Genomic DNA, 20,704 nt, shown 5'->3' on the forward strand with positions numbered 1-20,704 from the left:
TAGCTTTCTTAAGTGTGAGAAAAGGAGTCTGCAAGTTGTCCTAGGCTGTGAAAAAGGAAATAGAATTATAAACACCAAGTTCTATGATGTTGTGTTTTGTAGCACTGAAGGTAACTATCTACTGTTCACCCACGCATTTCACACAGTGTGGCATTTGCAAATGCACTAGAACTCATTTCCTTTCCAGAAAATACACAGATTCAGCCGTAGCTATGTCATCTTTTTCTTCTTCAAAACAAAACGTTCCAGAAACTTTATACAGTCTAGTGAAATGCAGCCTCTATCTAGTATTTTAGGTCACACATGATGAAAGCATTTAACTAAAATCTGTCCCCTTAAACTGCAGCTAAATGGCTACAGCAACCGAAGGTCCATTTTTACAATTAAACTACATTACACTATGCCCTGAATATATGGAGAGGTAGACATAAAATAGCAGGATGTATTATAATCCGAATTTCATAGTAAAGACTGCAAAGAAAAAGAAAAGCCTGTGATTTCCATTCAGCTGACTCATTTCTCCTCCCCTTAGAAATTAAACACATTTTATTCTCTCATCTACCATCTGCCTCAAGAAAAACATTACAGATGTTGTCTTCATCTAATTGAGCACAGTATTATTTTTAAAAGACATTATAAGAGCAAACAAAACTTCCTGCACCACTGCCAATGGTTTCTAGCATCCATACATCTATGTATACTCCAATAAAGCAATGTAAATGTGTGGAAAGCCAGGAGGTGCACTGGCTGTCTCAATAGGATTAATCAACGAAGATTATGACAGGAACTTGATGCAGACGTAAATAAAATTCTTTTGCAAAGGAGGAAATCAAATAACTGAAATTCCTTAAAGGTTTTTATTCTTCCAATCAAGTCCTCAGTAATCACCATCTGTTCCCAGAAGCAGAAAAGGAGGGGGCTCTTGCACCTCCCCATCCTAAAGACGTATTCCTGCTTCCACATCTACAAATTAGAGTGGAAAAGTAGCCATGAATTTGAGATAGCATGAAAGCTTTCTTGAGTTAGGGAAGAAAACAAACAAGTCAGGATACAGGTGAAGAAGATGGGGGAGGAGATATGGGGCAGTGGGGAAGGAGGCAAGAGAGGGTGGGAGGCACTGGTGAAGCTCTGTCTCACCAGAAGAGCTACTATGTGACTTTGGACAACTACCTATTCTTTGCCCTGAGATTAACTCCTTCAAAGCAGGTAAAAGGACAGTTTTGCAGTCCTTAAAACAACCTGATTAAAATCACCGTTCTAAACACAGAAAAAAAAAGGACATTTAAAAGGAAGAAAACAGAGTGGAAGTGTCTGATGATCAGCCAATCCAAATAAGAGTGCACAGTCATCATCTGAATTAGATGCTTATCTGAAAACATTTGCAGCTCCTGTCCTTACAACTCCAGCGTGCATTGAGACCCAGCTCAATCCCACACAGCAGGAGATACAACCTCATACAGCAGTTACAATTCTAATTGCAACGAATCTGTGCTATAAAAGCCACGTCATGTCAAATATTTTTCTTTTCCTCTTCAAAGTCACAAATGACAACTCCATTAAAAACAAACTGATCTCTAATTTTCCATTCTACAATCACAATATTAATTGTAAACCCATTCATTCTAGAACCTTCATAAAGCATTCTTGGATTTTACTTGAGAGGCCACTTCAGCATGCACGCTCAAAAATGTTTCCTTCAAAATGGGGCTTGATTCTTGCACTTTCCAGTCATCATGTTACACTGATTAAGGTACAATAAATCTGCTGTTCACATTCTCGAGTCCCATCTGTGATAATCATGTTGAGACAACTCAGTTCAAAGAATAAAGTTTCACAATTAACTTCTCTGTCATTTCTGATTTCCATCTTCCAGGTTAAAAAAAAAATAAACCAACACAAGCCACTGCCAGCTGATGAATAACCCAACAGGACTGATAAAGTTAATGACTGAGTTTGTCACAGTGCTCAAAGAAAAGATGGAGAGAAATTCAACTAACATACGCCACATCAGTGTGCATGTGGAAGAAGTAGAGCAGGAAGGTGGGATGTGAAAAATGGTTAATGGCAAGAAATGGACACAATAAGTTAGGTATTCTCCAATAATGATATAAAACATCTGGATTTTTATTCACGTATTGTCCTCTGGATGATGGGCTCCCATCTTATCTTAAGACTGCTGTAATTGGTAGCAATTGGTAATTCTCTCCTTTATTCACTGTGTTATCAAAGTCCTTCAATTCTCATTTGTAAACATGTGGTTGCCCTCCCCCCAAATTTCTTTATTCAAAGTGGAAAGAACTCTATCATTCTGTAAACCCCACAATTTATGTTCCTCCTAATCTATTATTTCTCTTTCTCCTGCCTTTTTCTTGGTCTTTGATTCTCTTTTGTCCTCTATGAGGCAAAAAATGGGATGAAAAAAGTTGATTATGCCTGCTCAGGCCCCAGTGATGATTAATTCTAGCAAGAGTTAATCCACTTTCAATTTTGCAATACTTTAGAAGAAACTCTGAACACTGCCCTATCATCACATGGAAGTTCCCATATTCAGAGTCACAGGGGCAACACACTGGAGAATGCAGGAGAAGAGGGAAAAATTCTGTTGCTTTTGCCACGTAAAGAGGGGATACAGCTGTGAAACTCCATCACTGCCCTTAGCCCAATGCTAAAGGGATCTGGGCCAGAGTGGTCTCCCAGTGCATGTGAAACAAATCAAAGGACAGAGAAAAGAAAAACAAAACAAGAACACAACAGAAAAAAACCCCAAAAACTAAAGAAATACACTATAAACAGAAAATGTCTTGCTTTATCAACTTTTTCTGAGGCACTCCTACAGAGACGCCATATTTTGCTAATTTTGCAAACATTTATGAGCACCTATCTGTTAAACTGGATTGATAATTTCTTGTATGAGGTCAATGTATTTGTTCACATGCCAACTGCTTGCAGGATTAATGCCCTGAATTAGAAGAAAGCTTTTTGAGGAAAGAATTCATATATAAATCAAGGTGAAGGCTCCAAAGTTTGAAAGATTGAAAGGAGAAGAAATAACTAGATTGGCATTTAGATATGTTCTTAACCGTAGCCAGATATTAGAAGATTGCCACTTCCCTTAAATTCCTTTGAAGTATTAAGATCAAGCTGCTGCCTTTTTCTACTTTGGTCTGGTGATTTCAAAATTCTGTTTCCATTCTGAAGCTTCTCTGACTTCTTTGCTTCTCTCCCTCTTTACCTTTCTTCCTGCAGGACTCAAGCTTTCATTTTATGTTTGGATTTGATTTTAAACCTTGTCTCCATAAGAAACCTACTTCTTGCTTTAACTTCTACCAAATAAAATACTAAATTGCCATGTGATGAAAACCGAAGAGCATGTTTTTAAAGAATTCATAAATATGTGCCACTCAGTGAGGCTACAGATGGCAATACTGAAAAGGACCCAAAGACACAGCTGACTCCCTTTGAAGTTGCTACTAGAACAGCCCAAAGGCAGACTGGAGTGACATGCCCAGAGTAAAAGAAGGTATATGACGATAACTGGAACAGAACCAAACTTATGAGCCCAGCTCCAAGATCAACCAGCTACTAAACTTTTGTCTTTCCTTCTTACAGACTGCAAGGATATGTTAAAAGCAGTTACAACATTAGGCATAATTGTCCTTTGGAAACTATCAATGCTTTATAAAGGCAAAAAAACCTCCAAGCCAAACCAACAGCATTCCCATGATGATGGGCATTCTAGTGTCTTTTTCTAAATCATGAGTCCAGAGGGCCTCTAACTCACTCTGCAACCCCCTAAGCTATTAACAGATTCACTTCTACTCATGTTTTTTTCAGATTTTTTTTGTCTGTATTGGCAACATACCAGTAAAGACGGTAATACAGGCAAAGTTATTTCCCTTTTTATGGGGCCCAAACACTTTTGCTGAAGATAAAAACACAACTAGTGGAAGAAAACTCCATGGCCAAATTAGAGTGGAAGAAATGACGCATTTTAAAATATACAAAATGTTACTCTATTGAATTTGCACTATTAAAAATGCTGGGGTAATTATACAAGGATCTAAAACAAGCAAGTTATTTTATTCCGTAAGGGAAATAAACATGTTCCCATAGCATTAAAGAGATTATTATCAAGAACCCTTAATTAAATTTTTCTTACATGTAGGCCACAAAACTCAACTTAGTCTCTCAAGAAAAAAGTCAATAGCATTCTGTACCAAACTATAACTTCACAGAGGGTTTTAAGCTAGGACTCATCAATGTTTTACTACAATGTTTTTTAAACCTACTATATACAGCAAAATTCTGCATTACACTCCAATTATTTTTATGTTTATTAGGAAACAGAATTCCACTGAATTTTCATAAACATCTGACCACAGATCAGGGATAACAAGTTATGCCACACAAACCACACATGGCTTGCAAGAAATGGACATACAGGTACAATGCTGATGCTGTGCAACAAGCCTGGCAGCATTTTGTGTTGGCACACTGAGTACTACATCCTTTTAATCCCCAGGTACAAGCCAGAGACAGGCATTCTGTTGTGGCTTTCAAACCACATGTTTATCTTAAAAGGAATTAGTGGGGTTGAAGTTGACTCTTTACAAACCAAAATCAGCTTGAAAAACTGCATTTTCCCTAGCAAAAGTTACTCCCAGGCTATTTTGCCAGAACAGTTTTGTACGTCTTGCACCCAATGCAAATCATGCCAGAGAGTTCTGTGCCAGGTGCACAGAACTGCAAGTCCCATGAAAATGACTGCCCATTTGCCTTCACTGGCAACCTTCAAGTCAGCAAAGACACAGTTACAGAAACGCTGCACTTGTCTCTTTCACAGGTCAGGAATAAATGTGATGACTGCTCATCAAAGTATCTGCAGAAAAATCTTCCAGCTCGAACAGCTGGAAGAAAAATGTCAATGCCAACCAAAGGACATAACTGCATGCCACAGACAACAGTCAGAACATCATTCTTTGAGGTCTCACAGCAGGTAGCAAAGGAATGGATTTTTTTTCTTTGTTAATAACAGATTGTTTAGTTTATCTTGAACCAGATACATTTTACCTGCTCCTGCCAACTGCCTCTGGAACACTGCTGTGTCAGATATTACTCCTTTTAGCCTCTGCTTTACTTGGAGCTTTTCACTTTCTGATGACTCTTAAGAAAGGAGTAAGAATTAGAGCATCATAGAGGTGTACGAAAGTGGCCATTGTGAAAGGGAAATTGGACTTTTATTTGTTTCAGCCTTAAAAATGCTAGGGGTAGCTAGGAAAAAAAAAAATGTTCTTGTAAAAAGATGGCTAAAAAATCTCATCTCATCCAGGAAGTCTCTGATGTCAGAGGACAGTCATGCCTTTAGAAAGGCTCATCCCATCTGCTGTCTCAGAGGCCTGACTGCAGCAGCAGTTTCTGTTAAGCAATCAGTCCATAATGAACTCACATTCAGAAGAGCAGTATACGCATTGAACACCTTAAAGCAGAACTGCCCTTATCTTAAACCCACCAATGCCAGAAATGTGTATAAAGATGGACATTAAACCTCTCTCAAGTGTCATACACAGACCATACTGGATATCACTACAGCCACTGCAACTATAGTGTAAGATCAAAGCAATTTACAAATCAATTGGCTGTAGATATGACAGAAATATAATTACTACTTAAACTCTCAGATATTTCATGAAGAAAAAAGAACTTTTTTTGGGGAAAAAAACTTTTGGACATTTTTCACTTCTAATTTTTAAAGACTTGTACTACCAAATGCCTTGCACCAACACATCAAGTTTCTAAAATGTTGTCTTGACTTGCACTTAAGCCTCTTGGATGGTACCATAAGAGGTGACAGACATATGGTGTAGTTAAAGATTCATTTTATCACAAGAATGATGATGCACTTACAGGAAGGCTGAGAATGCCAGACTGCCTTCAACAACCTCTGTGGCTCCATTGCATGGCATAGACTCAACATCTGAGAGGCACCATAAATGTGTTAATACTGATTCCAGCAGTCACCTAATTATGACTGAACAAAACCAAAGCAGCCCTGCCTACTGCAGTGTAATGTGACTCTGCTTTCGCATAGGAAGGGAGTGCCGTACAAGCTTCTGCAAATGCCATCTGGCTTCTGCATTATGGCCACAGTAACAGCACTCATAATTCTCTCTGTAGAACGTATATTAATGAATCCAGAGAGCTGAAAGGAGCTTACAAGCCAGGATCGCTGTCATAACGCTGTTTCTCCTGGCAGCAAACACCTCAGGAAGGACAGGATGAGCGTGTGGGGAATCATAAGAGGGAGAGATGAAGCAGGGGAGGAGGGGAGCTTGTTAAAAAATTTTAAAAAAAAAAAAAAAAAAAAAAAGGAAAACTTGCTAAATAAGCACAGATTAAAATTTTAGAATTTGTGATCAAAGTCCACCAAATAAAATGCTAACCTTCTTCTCCAGCACCAAAATATCCTTCTATGTTGCATGACAAATTTCAGCACAGTAGACAACAAAATTTCACAGCAAGCTTCAAGCTAAAAAATACACCAGAGCTGTGAGACCTCTAAGTTTCGGTTTCGTTGAGAATTGCTATGATCAATTCCTTTGAGATAAAATAAACACTGGAATATTCGAAGTCACAGGGGAGAGCCTGGAGTTTACATATAGGGCATCCATACCGGGCTTGTAGGATTCACAAAATACTAGAAACACTGGTTAAAAACTTCTCTCTTAATGAAGTCATGAAGCATCTCAGAGTCCGGCACGTGTCCTAATCTTTACAGGCTACCACAGCAGCCTCTACAAGAGAAGAGTGAAGCCCAGATGACAGACTAGGAGCAAGAGAGGAGCCAGTGACCTACACAATGAAGAAATCGTGTCACAAATGCTATTGCTGTTACTCTTAGCTACTTTTGGAAGAGTCATGCTGGTGGGACCCTGAATAGTGCCTGTCTCAAGTATACCTCTCCCTGATAAACAAAACTGGTAAACTGGTAACTACTGAGGAGGAGAATGCTGGTTTACATTTACAAAAAAAAGAACAAACTGAAGTTTAGAAAAACACAGAATCAGGCATTACAAACTGCTCTCCTACCGTGTGACCACATTTTTAAGGTGTTTTATCTTAATCCATAAATAAACTACTTTGTATTTTGTTACGGACTGCAGTCTTGCAGAACATAGGAAGTTCATACAGCGAAAAAAAAGACAAAGCAAATCTAACAGTGGTTACAAGCATGCAAATGAAGTTTCACTGGAAGTGCTGACAAACAGATGAAAACAATCTGTTCTCTAACATTCTCATGTCTCTTGCTCATCAGCACAATCACTGCAAAGCCAAACCTCCTGCCTCTCAGCATTACTGTTACCAAACAACCTGGTAAGAGAAAGAGTAACTAGTTGGAATAAAAGAACAGATGAAACAGTGGGAAAGTTGCATATTTACTAGAAATAATTCTACTTATAAAAGCCATCATGAGATCTGTCCAATTTGACTAAAATATCACTCATCTAAATTTAACAGCAAACTCCAGAGCACTAGCTTTATGTCAATAGTGGAACAAGGTCACAGGCAGCCTGCAATGTCCCCTTACGCCCTTGGCTTAGCAAAGCCCAAACTGTTCTTCATGTCCTTTGGAATTTAAAATAAATAAATAAGTAAATAAAAATGCCCACAATCAGAGGACATGCTCTACAAGTAATCTTGTAGGACCTGAAATGGGGAAGATAAGCAACATTAGATTTCCATAAACACGGTACACATGAGGACATAAACAGCAACACAGAAAACCTAGGTTAAACATCAACCTGCCCTTTTTATTTACAGTGTAGTTTTCAAAAGCATACATAGCCTTTTTCAAAGGCATGTGTGCAAGTGCCTACCATACCTTTTCAAATTTTGTCAGCAACTCACGTAAGCTGAAGTTCAGGCCAATCATCATTAAGCGTCTCCTGAAGCCTACATTTTCCTGGTACGTCCTCCAAGCCGAGTCTATAGCCTTCAGAAAGTTTCTCTCTTTTTCCGCCTATACAGTCCCAAAATACTCCAAGCGCTCCAGTGCGCGTCTCTCTCCTGGGCTGCGTTTCCCTGGGAACAGTTCACACAGTGCCATTGTCACAGTCTCCCTGTCCCGGCTCCTTCCCATGGGCTGGGCACCCAGGGGTGAGCCACCGACACTGGGTGCTGCTCCTTGCAGGGTAGTCCTGACCTCATGGCACTGTGGGGATCTCCTTGTCTCCACACCTCTCCAGGACTGCCTCCAGCTCACCTCAGCAACGGCCTGCAGGATCCAAGTGCTTCTTGCAGGCCTCAAGGTTAGTGTTTGGTCTCAGTGACCCCAAGTGAGAGAAACTATAACCTGCTGGTATATGATGGGTGGAGAGGAGGAACAAGTCCTTCCATGTTGCTCCATTCAAGGGGAAAAAAAGAACAAACAAACAAAAAACCAAGAGAAATTTCTGTCTATGGAAAGCATCAAAAACCAGCTTCTCAGACAAGTTGAAGTGGGATGAAGCACACTTCATCCTAGGAAACACAGTGTGACCAGACAGAAGGCCATCTCTCCTCTGCCTTCCTCAGAGCCAGCACCATGGGCTGGTGCTGCTACAGCAGTAACCAGGTACCTCCAGCCCTCTTCACTTCACCCAGGAGATGCTGTGCCACAGAAAAGCCAAGGCCCATTAGAAGTCGTCTAAAAAGTAGCTTTCTTTGTCTATGCAAAAAAGAAAAATGTTCAGCAAAGGATCCTGCTTGCAACCTCCAAAGCCTTCACTGGGGATCTCCTCCTTTGGTGCCGTCTGCTCTGACAGCCGTGTGGTAATCTATCCCCGGCATTTGTTTATTATTGTAATCAGCATCCTCCCTTCCAGCAGCCCTGGTGCTGCTCCAAAGCCAAGCACACTCCCCTTTCCTGGAGGCCTCCCCGTTGGAAAACCACCACCACCCCTGAGGCTGCAGAAACCCCAGACCAAAACCCCTTGCTCACCCCCTTTTCCTTCCCCTCAAATGGAAAGGTGGCTGTTCAGTCACTGAGCAAGCTTTGGAGCTGTAAAAGCAACCAGTGCCGCACAAAGCCACCGCGAGCTGGGGCTGCTCAGGAGGGCAGGCTCGGCGCAGCCAGATTGTTTTCCATATGAGCCTTTGCTCGGCCGCGGGAAACCTGACACCCCATGGGTGGCTGTGAGGAAATCACTCCATTTCAAACCATTCCCACTGGAAACCCTGTGTGCATGTGAAGGCCTATTTAAGCTGCTATTAATGCCTTCCGCACAAACACACATTACTCAACCACCAAAACCAGATTCAGTAATAGCTGCCAGCAAGTCAGCAAATGTGTAATTAAAACCAAACCAGCAACCCATCACTTGCAAAACCCGTTACAACTAATTCTCCTATGAACACATTGGGTAGCGCATGTTGCTTTTACTTTTATTTATTTCACCCAACCATCATATGAAGTACCAATGAACTGACCAGTAGCAAAACTATCCCTAAAATTATTCTGAGCTAGTGGATTATACTTATATATCTAGTATGGGTCGGGATTTTACAAATAACTCTGAAGGGGGGGAAAAAATATTGACATTAGCAGGATTTTTACTTGGTTTATTTGTACTTTGCCTCCTGTCTGTATGTTTTATGTGGGCATATTACACAAACTGCAGAAGTGCTTGCAAAATAAACTCAGGAAAATTTTCCAAAGGTGACAGAACTAAAACAGCTTTACTGCCCATATAACAGATCAGCTCAAACAGTCTGAATTTATTCCACTGCTTCTGCAAGCAAAAAGCCTATTTATCATGTTCACATACTATTATTTTCCAAATTAACTATTTACAGAAAGAAAAACAACAAATTAGAGTGAAAAAGTAAAACCATTCTGAATGAGCTATAACGAGAATCACTATTTGAGAATCTCCTTCCTTCTCCTTCAAGACAAAGTTTGGATCCTATTCCCCTGCACACTAAGGCCTTCTGCTGCTCTTGGAAAAAAACCCCTGTGCAAATCAGAAATGAACAGCCTTTAGATCCACTTCAGAGATGTTAGTGCATATAAATAAAAATGGGTGTCAGGCTGGATTATAATGAAGCTTCATAACTCCAGGACTGAATCCAAATATACAACATTAATTTTACGTTTGGTCTCAGGTTTCATACTTAGATAACTTGTTTTCCAATTTTCATTTTTAATCAAAGAAATCATACATTCTAGATCTTTCAGCACTATTAGATGCAAATGAAATGCCCTCTAAGGGGCACACGTACCATTCTACATAATTCTATAAAAGGTTATCAAATATTTATGTATACACAAGATGTTGGACCAATGCTGCCAGCAAAAGAGCTTTGAAAATTGTACTGAATAACGACTTCTTCAGTCGCTCTCTCACATGAAAGCACACTGCAGTATTTGAGAAATTGTGAATTTGTAGAAGACAATAAAGTAACTGAAATAAGTTCTACGCTGACATGGGTTTAATATAGCTTCTGCACAGCCAGCAGTTCTGTAGATATGACAATGTCAGATCGTAAGCTCCAAAAATACAACGTACATTTTAAGACCACTTTACATTACTTATTGCTACTAAAGTTTTTAAAGTTTTCTTGATCAGTTTCATCGCAATTTCCCTTAAAAATAGCTCTGCATACACTGTTGGCAACAAAAATGCAAATTTTATACTGAAAACTACTGTTATTACACAGATGAAATATTTGAATTGTAGAGTCCAAACAAATTCACATTTTAGAGTGTAAGCTCTCATGATCTACAGCTGAAAACAAGCACACCACCAGCTGTAACAAAGCATCCTTCCAAAGTGCTCTTGTAGATGCTAAGACCCACAACTGGGAATTTAAGACGCTGGAAACAACATACTGCTGCAGAAGGTTATGTGCAGTGAAGCTTTTTGTTACTTTTGGTATTAGAGTGGTTTGGTGCATTTTCTCATGTGTCTTAAATAAGAACATAAAACTGGATAAAAATAAAACAACCAGCTAACAGCATTTTATAGCCATTGGTAATGTTACTAATGGCAGCCTGCAAAATGCAAGGGCTGTCAAAAGAAAAGCACTTCTATCAATGGCAGGAAAAGGATGGAAAGCACAGCAGCCTAGGGATGGGCAGCACAGCAGCCTGTAACACACAACTACGATCACATCTGCTGGAAATTGTTTTTAGGTGTGGGTTCTGAAGTGCACACCCCACAAATCCAGGCTTAAGAGCCTCATCATTTAGCAAGGCATAATGCAGAGATTATAGAACTAATAGCAGAATTTTACAACTAAAACCTTATTACTGCAAAGAATTAACTAAACCCCCCCTACTTTTATCAAGTATAAATTCAGAAGCAACTGAATGTTAAGATACTGCAAATGAACTAGCAAAATCAATGAAACCAAGCCTAGATAAGGAGGAAAAAAGTTATTCCATTTCTACTTGAAATAAAAATACCTGATCAACTTGGAGATGATCTTACACACACCTCTAAAGTTCAATTTCAGAAAAGATAAAAGTCTTTGAGACTTTACTGTGTGAAACAACATTAGATACGTATACAATAAAGAATTTGCTTCACACTTGAGATGATGTGCAAAATACTCAAGAAAACTGTCATGCTAAACACAACTTGATTTTGGAATGCAAACTAAAGAAAGGGGAAGGTTTTTTTCTTTTTCTAGAAGAAAAATGGAAAAATAAAGAACAGCAAGAACCTTAAGAGTAAATTAATGAGGTTGTTTATACTAGGAACATACATACATCTTATGTGACTCACAACAGCAAGTAATGACAACAAAAAGATAAAAAGAAGAGTGTTGCCCTATGTGACTCAGATGTAAAGGGCACAGAGGTCAACTGGCGGTTACAGCAAGTCAATACATCCTGTTTTCTCTCAAGACATGCAGCTTCAGGCAGGAACACAAAAAATCCAGCAGTTCAAAAGCACTGCACTATTTTCACCTGCCTTGAAAAATATCTGGTGTCAATCTGATCAGACCAGGAGGGGGAAATGCCCTCTCCCTTCCTACAGCAGGTCAGCATTTACAATACAGAGTTAACACACTGCTCCAGCAAGGTCAGTCCTACACTGAGGCTTATTATCAATTGAACCCAACATAAAGGTTTCAATTAAGCAGAGGCTCACTGATAACCTCTGCCAGAAGTCAAATCACTTAAGCATCATAGTACCTCAAGGACTAGCAATTCATCAGGACAAATGGACAAATAAAATTCTTACAATAGAGAGCTACAAGTGGCAGGATAAGACAAAAGTGACATAAATATGATTACCAAAATTACCAGTTCGGTATCTATTACAGTGGAAATTGCAATGCAGATCATGAATTACATGAACATTCCTAGAGCTTAGAGCAAGGCACTGCAACCATTGGATTTGTCTTTTTTTTTTTTTTCCCCTCTATGACTAAAGGCATTGGTTTGCCTTGGAAGGTATTTTTACAGGGATCAACCAGACACATTCAGGCCTTCCTCAAACAAATGAGACAAGACTTTAAATCTCAAGAACAAAATTCAGTAGAATTCTAGATGTAGTGTTGATGACAGGCAGTGCTGTATTGCCATGAAAGATTAGTACAGGACTGGGTGGTTTGGTGGTGGGCTTTTTTGCCCTCTTATTTTTAACTTGTTTGGACAGCACATGGCTTTCAGCTTTATGAATCGACCATGATTTTATAATGATTTAGTCTTAAATATAAACTCTTGTGTTCTTTGCACTTCCCAGAAGAACCCAGCCCTAAAAGCAGAATGTTTCAAATATACTCAAAACACAACAAAAGAAGAAAATATCTCATACTTGGAGTATAACTAAAAGAAATTAGATGTCAGAGGGAAGTATGTAGGAAAAGTACCACCATGGCATCTACTTCATGCATAGGGCATTACAAAATTTACTGAACAACAGACCAAGATTTAAATTCCACTTAAGGGACTGACCAGAACATGAAGATTTGAATCATAACCCTAAATGACAGAATGAAGGAGGCAGCAGAGAGTATGGAAGAAATCTGGCTTTTATGCCAGGCAGGAATTTCCTCATCAGGTGCTACTTTCTGGTAAGTACTGGTGACTAAATAAAATGTTCCTACTTACCAGCAGACCATAAAGACTTCACTGGGGAAGCCTCCTGCTAAAACTGTTAGTTGCCTTTCCTCCTCGTTTCCCTTCTTAAGGTATAAGACACTGGTGTTTACTTGCAATAATCAGACTGGAAATCAGAAAGTGTCGGAGCACCTCGTGGTCTGTCTTAAATAGCATTTTTAACACTGTTCTCTTTCCACGGAAATGAAATAAACACATTATCTTAGATATGAACATTTTTATTTAAAAGGGTAAAACTGAAAAGAAGGTGACTATCTAGTGGTGATATAACATGACAGACTGCCAAAGCAACATCCAAAAAAAGATTCTACAAGCAGCATTAACCCACACCCAGAGTAAATATCCAGTTTCCCAAGTTTGAGAAATTGGACTTCCACTATTTTGGCCCAACCTGAAAAACGTTTTCCTTAAAAATTTTCTTGACTGTAACAAAACGTTTTATAGCTTTCTGACAGCTTAGTGCAATAAAAACCTCATTAAGTCCATGCATATTATACATCTTGAAAAGAGGCTTATTCATATATTTATTACTTAGTAAAGGATACCCATCTCTCGAGATACTAAAACTGATCAATGAAAAGATGATTAATTTAGTATTTTTTAGACAAGTACTCAATCCAAGTAGTGGAAAGACCACAAAAAATACATTTTAATTTCAGAGCTTGTATTAAATAATTGATAGACATCTTAAATTCTACAGCACTAATTCAGTATCTGTGGATTAAAATCTCATTCAAATAATGTATTGCAGTTTCCTCTTATTTCACTTCTTACCAATAGCATTAGACTCAAGCGCCTAACATGGTTTCAGTGCCATTTCAGTTATCCTATGTAATTTATCATTTTGCCACACTCCAAGGTTAAGTACCTTCTGACTCAGTCTGCCCATATATTATGCCCTAGCTTGTCTTATATTCTCAGTTAACTAAGTGGCCTTATTTTGCAGGAAGGAGAAGTATTACCTGGATCTAGTTGATTTTTGGGTTTTATGGTCTTTTTGAAAGCCCCTGAGAATGGGACTCTCCCTATCCAATGAAAACTCTATTCTCAGCCATAAAAATACGCTTGAGTGTAAGCTTTCCAAAAGCCACCGTTTCTGTTATTTGAATATTGGCTAGGCATTTTAAAAGAGTTAAAAGCAATGTAATTGGTGCAATTTCAAGTAACTTTTTGTCTATGAAGTGAGCATTCTTAAAACATTTACCAAGGAATGAGCTTCTATATCAACTTTAACGTTGCACAAGAGAAGAGCAGTAAGAAAATTACTCTTGGTAGTATAGCAAATGGCCATCTACTAAGAGGTTCTATCAAACCACAGGTGGTCTATTTCCTAATCAAGCAAGAAATACTGAAGTGTACCACTGCAACTTACCAGAAAGGTGAAGGTTTTGTTTGTTTTCAAAGTTCACTAAAAAAGATCAATGACACTGGACTATAGGGATCTTTCACTAACATTTAAAATAAATCTTTTCATGCTGTGGAAACTGCATCAAAGCAGCAACCCACAATGCTTCACCAAACTGAGCTTTTGCTGTGAGTGGAGAAAGAAGAGTATCTGATGGGGGGCTTTTTTTAAAGGCCTTATGACTGATACCAGAGGACAACCTCGTGTTCATCTAAATTAATTTTCAAACCACAGAATTAAACCTTAAAAACTGGTTTTAAGATTAGGGTCTAAGTGTTGTAATGCAGAAGGAGTATTCATTCTTCTCATTAACTGTGTAATGATCCTCCAACTCTGCAGTTAGATAAATTAAATGAATAAATTATATTCCTGTATCTCCACTGAACATATGAAGAGAATAGGGTTTTAATTTTTTTTTTTTTTAACTGAACAAGTTAGTACTTATTAAATCAGTAAGTGTTACAGGTAAAATAAAAAGCCCTAGAAGTCGTAAGTTCTGATCAAGGATGACAAAACCTTAACAGTGCTGTTAACAGATGAAATGATTCTATTTCATAGCCAACACAATTGGGAAGAATCATGTTTACATTCATTGACTGGAACTCAAGCACATCGAAGGAACCCATGAGAGATATCTGTGCTGGAGTGACAGTTCTGCTATTCAGATATTTTTATATGCACATGTAATCAGGAATTAATATTAATTACTTTTATTAGTGAGGCAAAATAGAAAAATTGTGATGCAGCACTGCAAGTTAAAGAATAAAGGTAGAGTACAAATGGAAGAGATTATTTTAAAAACACCTTCACTTCTGTCTGAAAAAGAGTTTCCAAGGCAGTTAGAAAGCACTACAGAAAGAAAGGACAAGCCTCCTCTGAAGGCCTTTAGAATTTAAAAACAGTAAATAAAAGACTTATCAGGAGGCATCAAGGAAGCCAATCACTGTATGTTTTCCAGCTGAATTTTATTAATTTAATTAACATTAAATTCATTAACATTAAATCTTCCAACAACCATTATCTAAGGACTTCCAAGGGAATACCATGTGCTCTTAAGTAACAGGATGTTTGAGAGCAGTTTTTCATGTAATGCTGCTGATCTTTCTGGCATCTCCCACAGCAAGAAATGTTCTCCACTGCAGTGCCTGAATAATTTGCCTACAGTCTTTGATTCACACAGATTGGTTTGGTCTCTTACCTCTCACCTTTTTTTTCCCTAAATTCAGTCTGTGAAATTATTCCTAGCATTTACCAGAGTAAGAAATTAACGTAAAGTCTCAGTAAGAAGTACACACTTAGATGTACCTTCCAAAACCACACCATACAGTTCCTATCCTGTTTCATTTAAGGTAGTTATACATGATTGCTAGTAGCAAATTTGTGTTTGCTTATTCAAGTGTCAAACCAGCAGAAAAAAAAAATATATCCCTTCTTGTTTACTTATGTACTTATGTCGCCCCTTAGCACAAGGTAAGCAAAGCCCAGAAAACAGGGTGCTTAGGGGAACAGACACTGTGCAGACAGGAGGCTGTCCCCACACTCATGCAGAGACTCACAGCTTGCTGCTGGATTTCCCAGTGCTACTGCTGTAACCGTACTTTTCTTTCGAAATACCCCATCTGATTTAAGTTGTGAAGCACTAAACTGAATCTCCACACAGATTTATTATCTTTTTGCATTCTGCGTCATTTTGCTAACTGAAGGCTCTCACAGAGATCTTATTACTGGCCTGTTGACAAAAATAAACAGCATTTACAATTGAAATTATGATAATATTTATTCTTGAAATAAAATGTAAGCTGCATTATCCATAACTGCAGCTTTTGCTCTGGTTTGAACAAGAAGCTTATTTAAATACAACGTGCCTAAGGCTCCTCTAGCCCCATTTTATTACAGGCTACTATACAGAAAACAAATAGGTTTTCCAAATTTATTCAGACAGAACTTTCATTGTTTAATGTTAGTCAGAAGCTCCACTTCCACTGAATTATTTAATGCTTTTATTCTCATTCAAGTCTCATTTAAAGTCAAGAACTCCACCTACTTTTGAGAAGCACCCAAGTTTGTGCTGGAGGAAGGAAGTTGAAAATTTGCACACAAAAGCCTAGAACAGAAGGTTCGAGTCAACTTCACAAGGACACAAAAGCACGGGATCACCTTACAGCACTTGCAACTAAACCATTCTTGGCTTTTCATTAGGTAGTAACTTCTTGAAAGGAGGTTTTGGGGTTGTTTGGGGGTTTTCTTTGCTTCACAAAAAAATTGGCTAGCACTGAAAAAGCCTGGTCAGCATACAGGAAAATTTGAGGAAATCAATTTTTAAAATATCCACTGCTGTACATTCATTCATATTGAGCATTTTTTAAAAAATTTTACACTGAAAATTTAGAGAAAGATTAGCAATTCTGAGGATTCAGATAAAAACTGTTTAACTCTAGGCATGAGAGACAAAAAGTACACCTGGCAGTCATACTGCTGAAGAAATATAACAGTTCATTATATGTGTGCTAGCACTTCATCCATGTTGGGTCCACGTAGGATCAAATTCTGTTGGCCTTTCTGCATGCTTAAAGTCCCAACAAGGGGAGAAGGAGGAGAGGGAGCACATATAATAAAACATAACAGAACAAAAATACCTCATTAGTTGTGAGGGTGGGAGAACCCAAGGCATATTCATGTCTGTGTGGAATAATAATTACTAAAATGGAGTTTCTACAGAGGACCAGCAGAAGAGTAAGGCAGTAGGCATGCCTAGTAAGGCATGGCAGGTGAGCACACCCATTTTGAACAGAATAATTCAAACAGCTGTGAAGAGCAGAGGCACTTGCCCCTTGCATTTCCCCCACCTGTGGAACACAGCTGGATGAAGGCTAAGAACTGAATAGTCCAGAGCAATATGTATTCCCAGAACAGGTCCCTTCTGCTGCTACATTTTCCATTTTAGAAGTTTGTGCCTAGTCAGCCATTTAGTGATAATGTGAAAAAGGTTCAACATGGCAAAAGATAACTCACTGTAAAATACGCAAAATGAAGAAAGAGAGGAGAAAAGAATAAAAAATAGAGTTAAAAGTTAAAGTAAAATAAAATTTTAAAGCATACCCAAAGCCTATCCAGCTGAAAAGTCTCATGTCTTTGGTATATTTAGTAAAATGAAGCTATAAAAATTTCAGGGCAGAAAGGCACAATCAAATGTGCAAGCTGTAGCTCTCTCTAAAACTCTTCTTCCTTGCATGTTGCTTGTCTTGCAAAACCACTCTGTTAAATGTGACTTGTTCAACATATTGAACTATATTACTATTCTAGAGGCACTTTAAGAAGAACAGCAGCAAAAAAACCTTCAACTTGACTGTATACTACTGCAAGATGAAACTTATGCCCTTTCACTCTTAGCCACTGTTTCCTTGAAGAGCAAACAAGGGATATTCTGAGATACCAGCCTGGAATGGGTCGTTCAGGTCACTGGCATTTCCCATCAGTACTGTCATCGCAGATCAACTCTAAACTACCCTGAGACTTCTTAATAACTACCAAGGAATAAAAAATACCCACATGTTTGTGCATACATGGTTTCTCTTACCTCTCTGCTTTTCTTCCATACATTATAAGAGGGGATACAAGGAATAAGCAGATTTGTAACAGAGCAGATTTGTTAAAAAACAACATTGGATCATCTGTCAAAGATGCCAACTACTTGCAGCAACCCTTGAGACTGTGGAACCTTAAAAGCAATATGCTTCTCAGCAAAGCCAGTGTTTATGCACCTAAAGCTAAAGCAAACATGAGTGAAAGCTTGCCTGCAAGGAAATGAAGCCCATCAAAGAATAATATTCTATAGCTCCAAAAAGTCACTGTAAATGACAAAAGCTTCTTTTTATTGTGTCAGACACTTTCAAAAACAAAGAATCCTCAACTGTTATTACTGAAACTGAACACCTGCTAAAGGAATCCCTCACCTGTAACAACCTTGTGCATTTTCCTCCAGTACTTGATAAAAGCCATATTTTCTGATCTCACATCTCCCTTGAGAAGTGAGCATTGTGGTGTCTTTGGCTACCCCACATTAAGGAACGCATGAATTTGAAACTGAATGAAGTAGTTCTGAGCTCATATTGGGGTCCTACTGAAAACATGACAACATGGGGTAGTTCAAACCCTGCTACATAGAAAAAGTAACTAGCACCACAGTCAGCCAACTTTAAATATAACTTGAAGTAGTACTAGGCCACGCTGTCAGACATGATCACAAATACTTTCTTTCAGAGCTACATTATATGCTGACAGCTGGTGAACTGCAGTTTTCGTGTACAACATTCATGAAACTAAATATATAACAGCTTCCTCAGTAACAGCAGAACACTTTTAAGACAGCCCTTTTGCCTATAATGTTTAAAATGTACATGAGACTTCTACAGAGTAGCAGAAAAGATCAGTGGTGGAAATAAAAAGCCAGGCATTTCTCAGAAGGGGGACTCGGGAGGGACAATGAATTTAAAATGCTTAACGCTTGTGGAGAGATGGAGCTACCTTACAGAGGACCTGGAAATAACAAAAGACATTCACAAGTAGAGAATTTTTAAAGTTAGTTTTCTTTCTGATGGTTTACTGCCTGTCTAGAACAGCAGAGAAGAAAGCAGCATTAGCAATTTGGCTTGCCCTACTTCAACAATAGCAGTTGCTGAGGCAAAATAGGTCTTTGACAGGGATAAAATGAAGTTTCACTGTAAGCACAAAAGAGCTCCCATTGATTTTGGCCTGTTTCAGCTGATGTAAATAATCAAGTAACCATAAATTTGGCAAGGAATAATTGCTGCTTTATCCATTACACAGAGTACTCAAAAAGGCATTTAAAACCACCTTGAGCAGAAGGAAAAGGAGAAAGGAAAGCTGAGCTCGGACAGTTCTTCTCCTTCATTAAGCTCTATTCTACAATGTCACCTGCAACAACACAATCATCTTTCAGTGAAAGTGTAGAAAGTGGTCTAAACAGTAGGTTGGAAATTCCATGCTCTGACAGGGTCAGTGGGCTCTTAATTCTGCTAAAAAAAGGAATTTATGAAGTTTCATTTAACCTGCAGACAAACTCATTTGAAGGTGATCTGTGAGCAGTGGATGCAGTGATGCATGGCTCCCAATAAATTTTTCTCCAGTTAAACTTCCACATTGCTTCCCTTAGTCTTAATGGAAGCTCAGCTCATGTTCTTGCAGCCTCGACACAACAGTTCTTTCACCTGATTTTCGACACTGATTTTCTTTCACCTCTTGACCTGTATGCACAGGACTTTATCCAGCAGTCATCTCCATTTCAGCCAGTACTCCAATTAGATTACAGTGTCCCAACAGGACCCTTCTTTATCGAGACAGTTGTTACATCTAAGGCGGCAAACACCTTTCTCCCAAGTGATATGACACAGGCATCCCCCTAGACCAAAAGTACTCACTAGTCAATTTGGGCTAACATCCATGCCTGGGTGGTGTAGAAAGTAAATACATCTCTGGACAGAGACTCTCACTATCACCACATGGAAATGATTTTGGCTTCAGAAGCTGCTATGAAATTCTTCCAGCTTTGGAAAAGTTGACAGAGTGGCCTTGCACAAAGTGCGGGTGTTACCTTCCTATTTCATGCAAACAAGAATCAGGAAGGCATACCCCAAATAAAGGGGGTATAATGATTACCTTTGTTATTTCAGGCACCTACAGACTTGGAATCACCTTTACAACAAAATCTGGTACCTCAAGTTTTGTACAATGATAAACTAGTATTTAAACTTACTTAAAACAGTTGCTGCAAAAACAGTTGGAAATTGACACTTGCATTTCCTATGAGTCTAAGCATGGGGATTCTTAGCAAACCTGCACAGGTCATTGCATCATAAAGGGGCTACATTTACTAAATAAAAATCATTACACCCCTCACTTTATTTCTTCTTTTTCAAGTAACTGCTTTGGTGATGAATGTCGATGAAAGTTTAAAACTTTTTCTTTCCTCTTTAAGTATATCATTTTGCTAGTGAAGAAAATGGCAAGACACATACATCTCAAATCAGTTTGGATTTGTTCTTAATTAATATAACAGTATTAGTGAAACTTCTGAAGGGAATGAAGGGAGAACCAGAAAAAAAAAGGACCATCATTATTTCATGAAGCACATTAAGCACATTTAGGAATGCTAGGTGACTTCAGAGAATTTT

At 38.6% G+C, this 20,704-nt stretch overlaps 1 protein-coding gene across 6 annotated transcripts in view; it reads right to left on the reverse strand.

Annotated features, from left to right (window-relative positions):
- UTRN (utrophin) overlaps positions 1 to 20,704 on the reverse strand; it is a 356,936-nt gene that overhangs the window by 121,155 nt on the left and 215,077 nt on the right. Inside the window, exon 1 of one of the 6 annotated variants that reach the window (XM_017737231.1) lies at positions 7,880 to 8,769. The exons of the other annotated variants lie outside the window; for them this stretch is intronic. Coding sequence (XP_017592720.1) covers positions 7,880 to 7,933 — 54 coding nt within the window. The 5' untranslated portion in view covers positions 7,934 to 8,769. Of the gene's footprint in view, positions 1 to 7,879; positions 8,770 to 20,704 lie in introns of those variants that run through there. 6 annotated transcript variants of the gene reach the window in all.

Source organism: Corvus brachyrhynchos, unplaced genomic scaffold (assembly GCF_000691975.1).
Source record: "Corvus brachyrhynchos isolate BGI_N302 unplaced genomic scaffold, ASM69197v1 scaffold6, whole genome shotgun sequence".
In the NCBI taxonomy this organism is placed as follows: Eukaryota; Metazoa; Chordata; class Aves; order Passeriformes; family Corvidae; genus Corvus; species Corvus brachyrhynchos.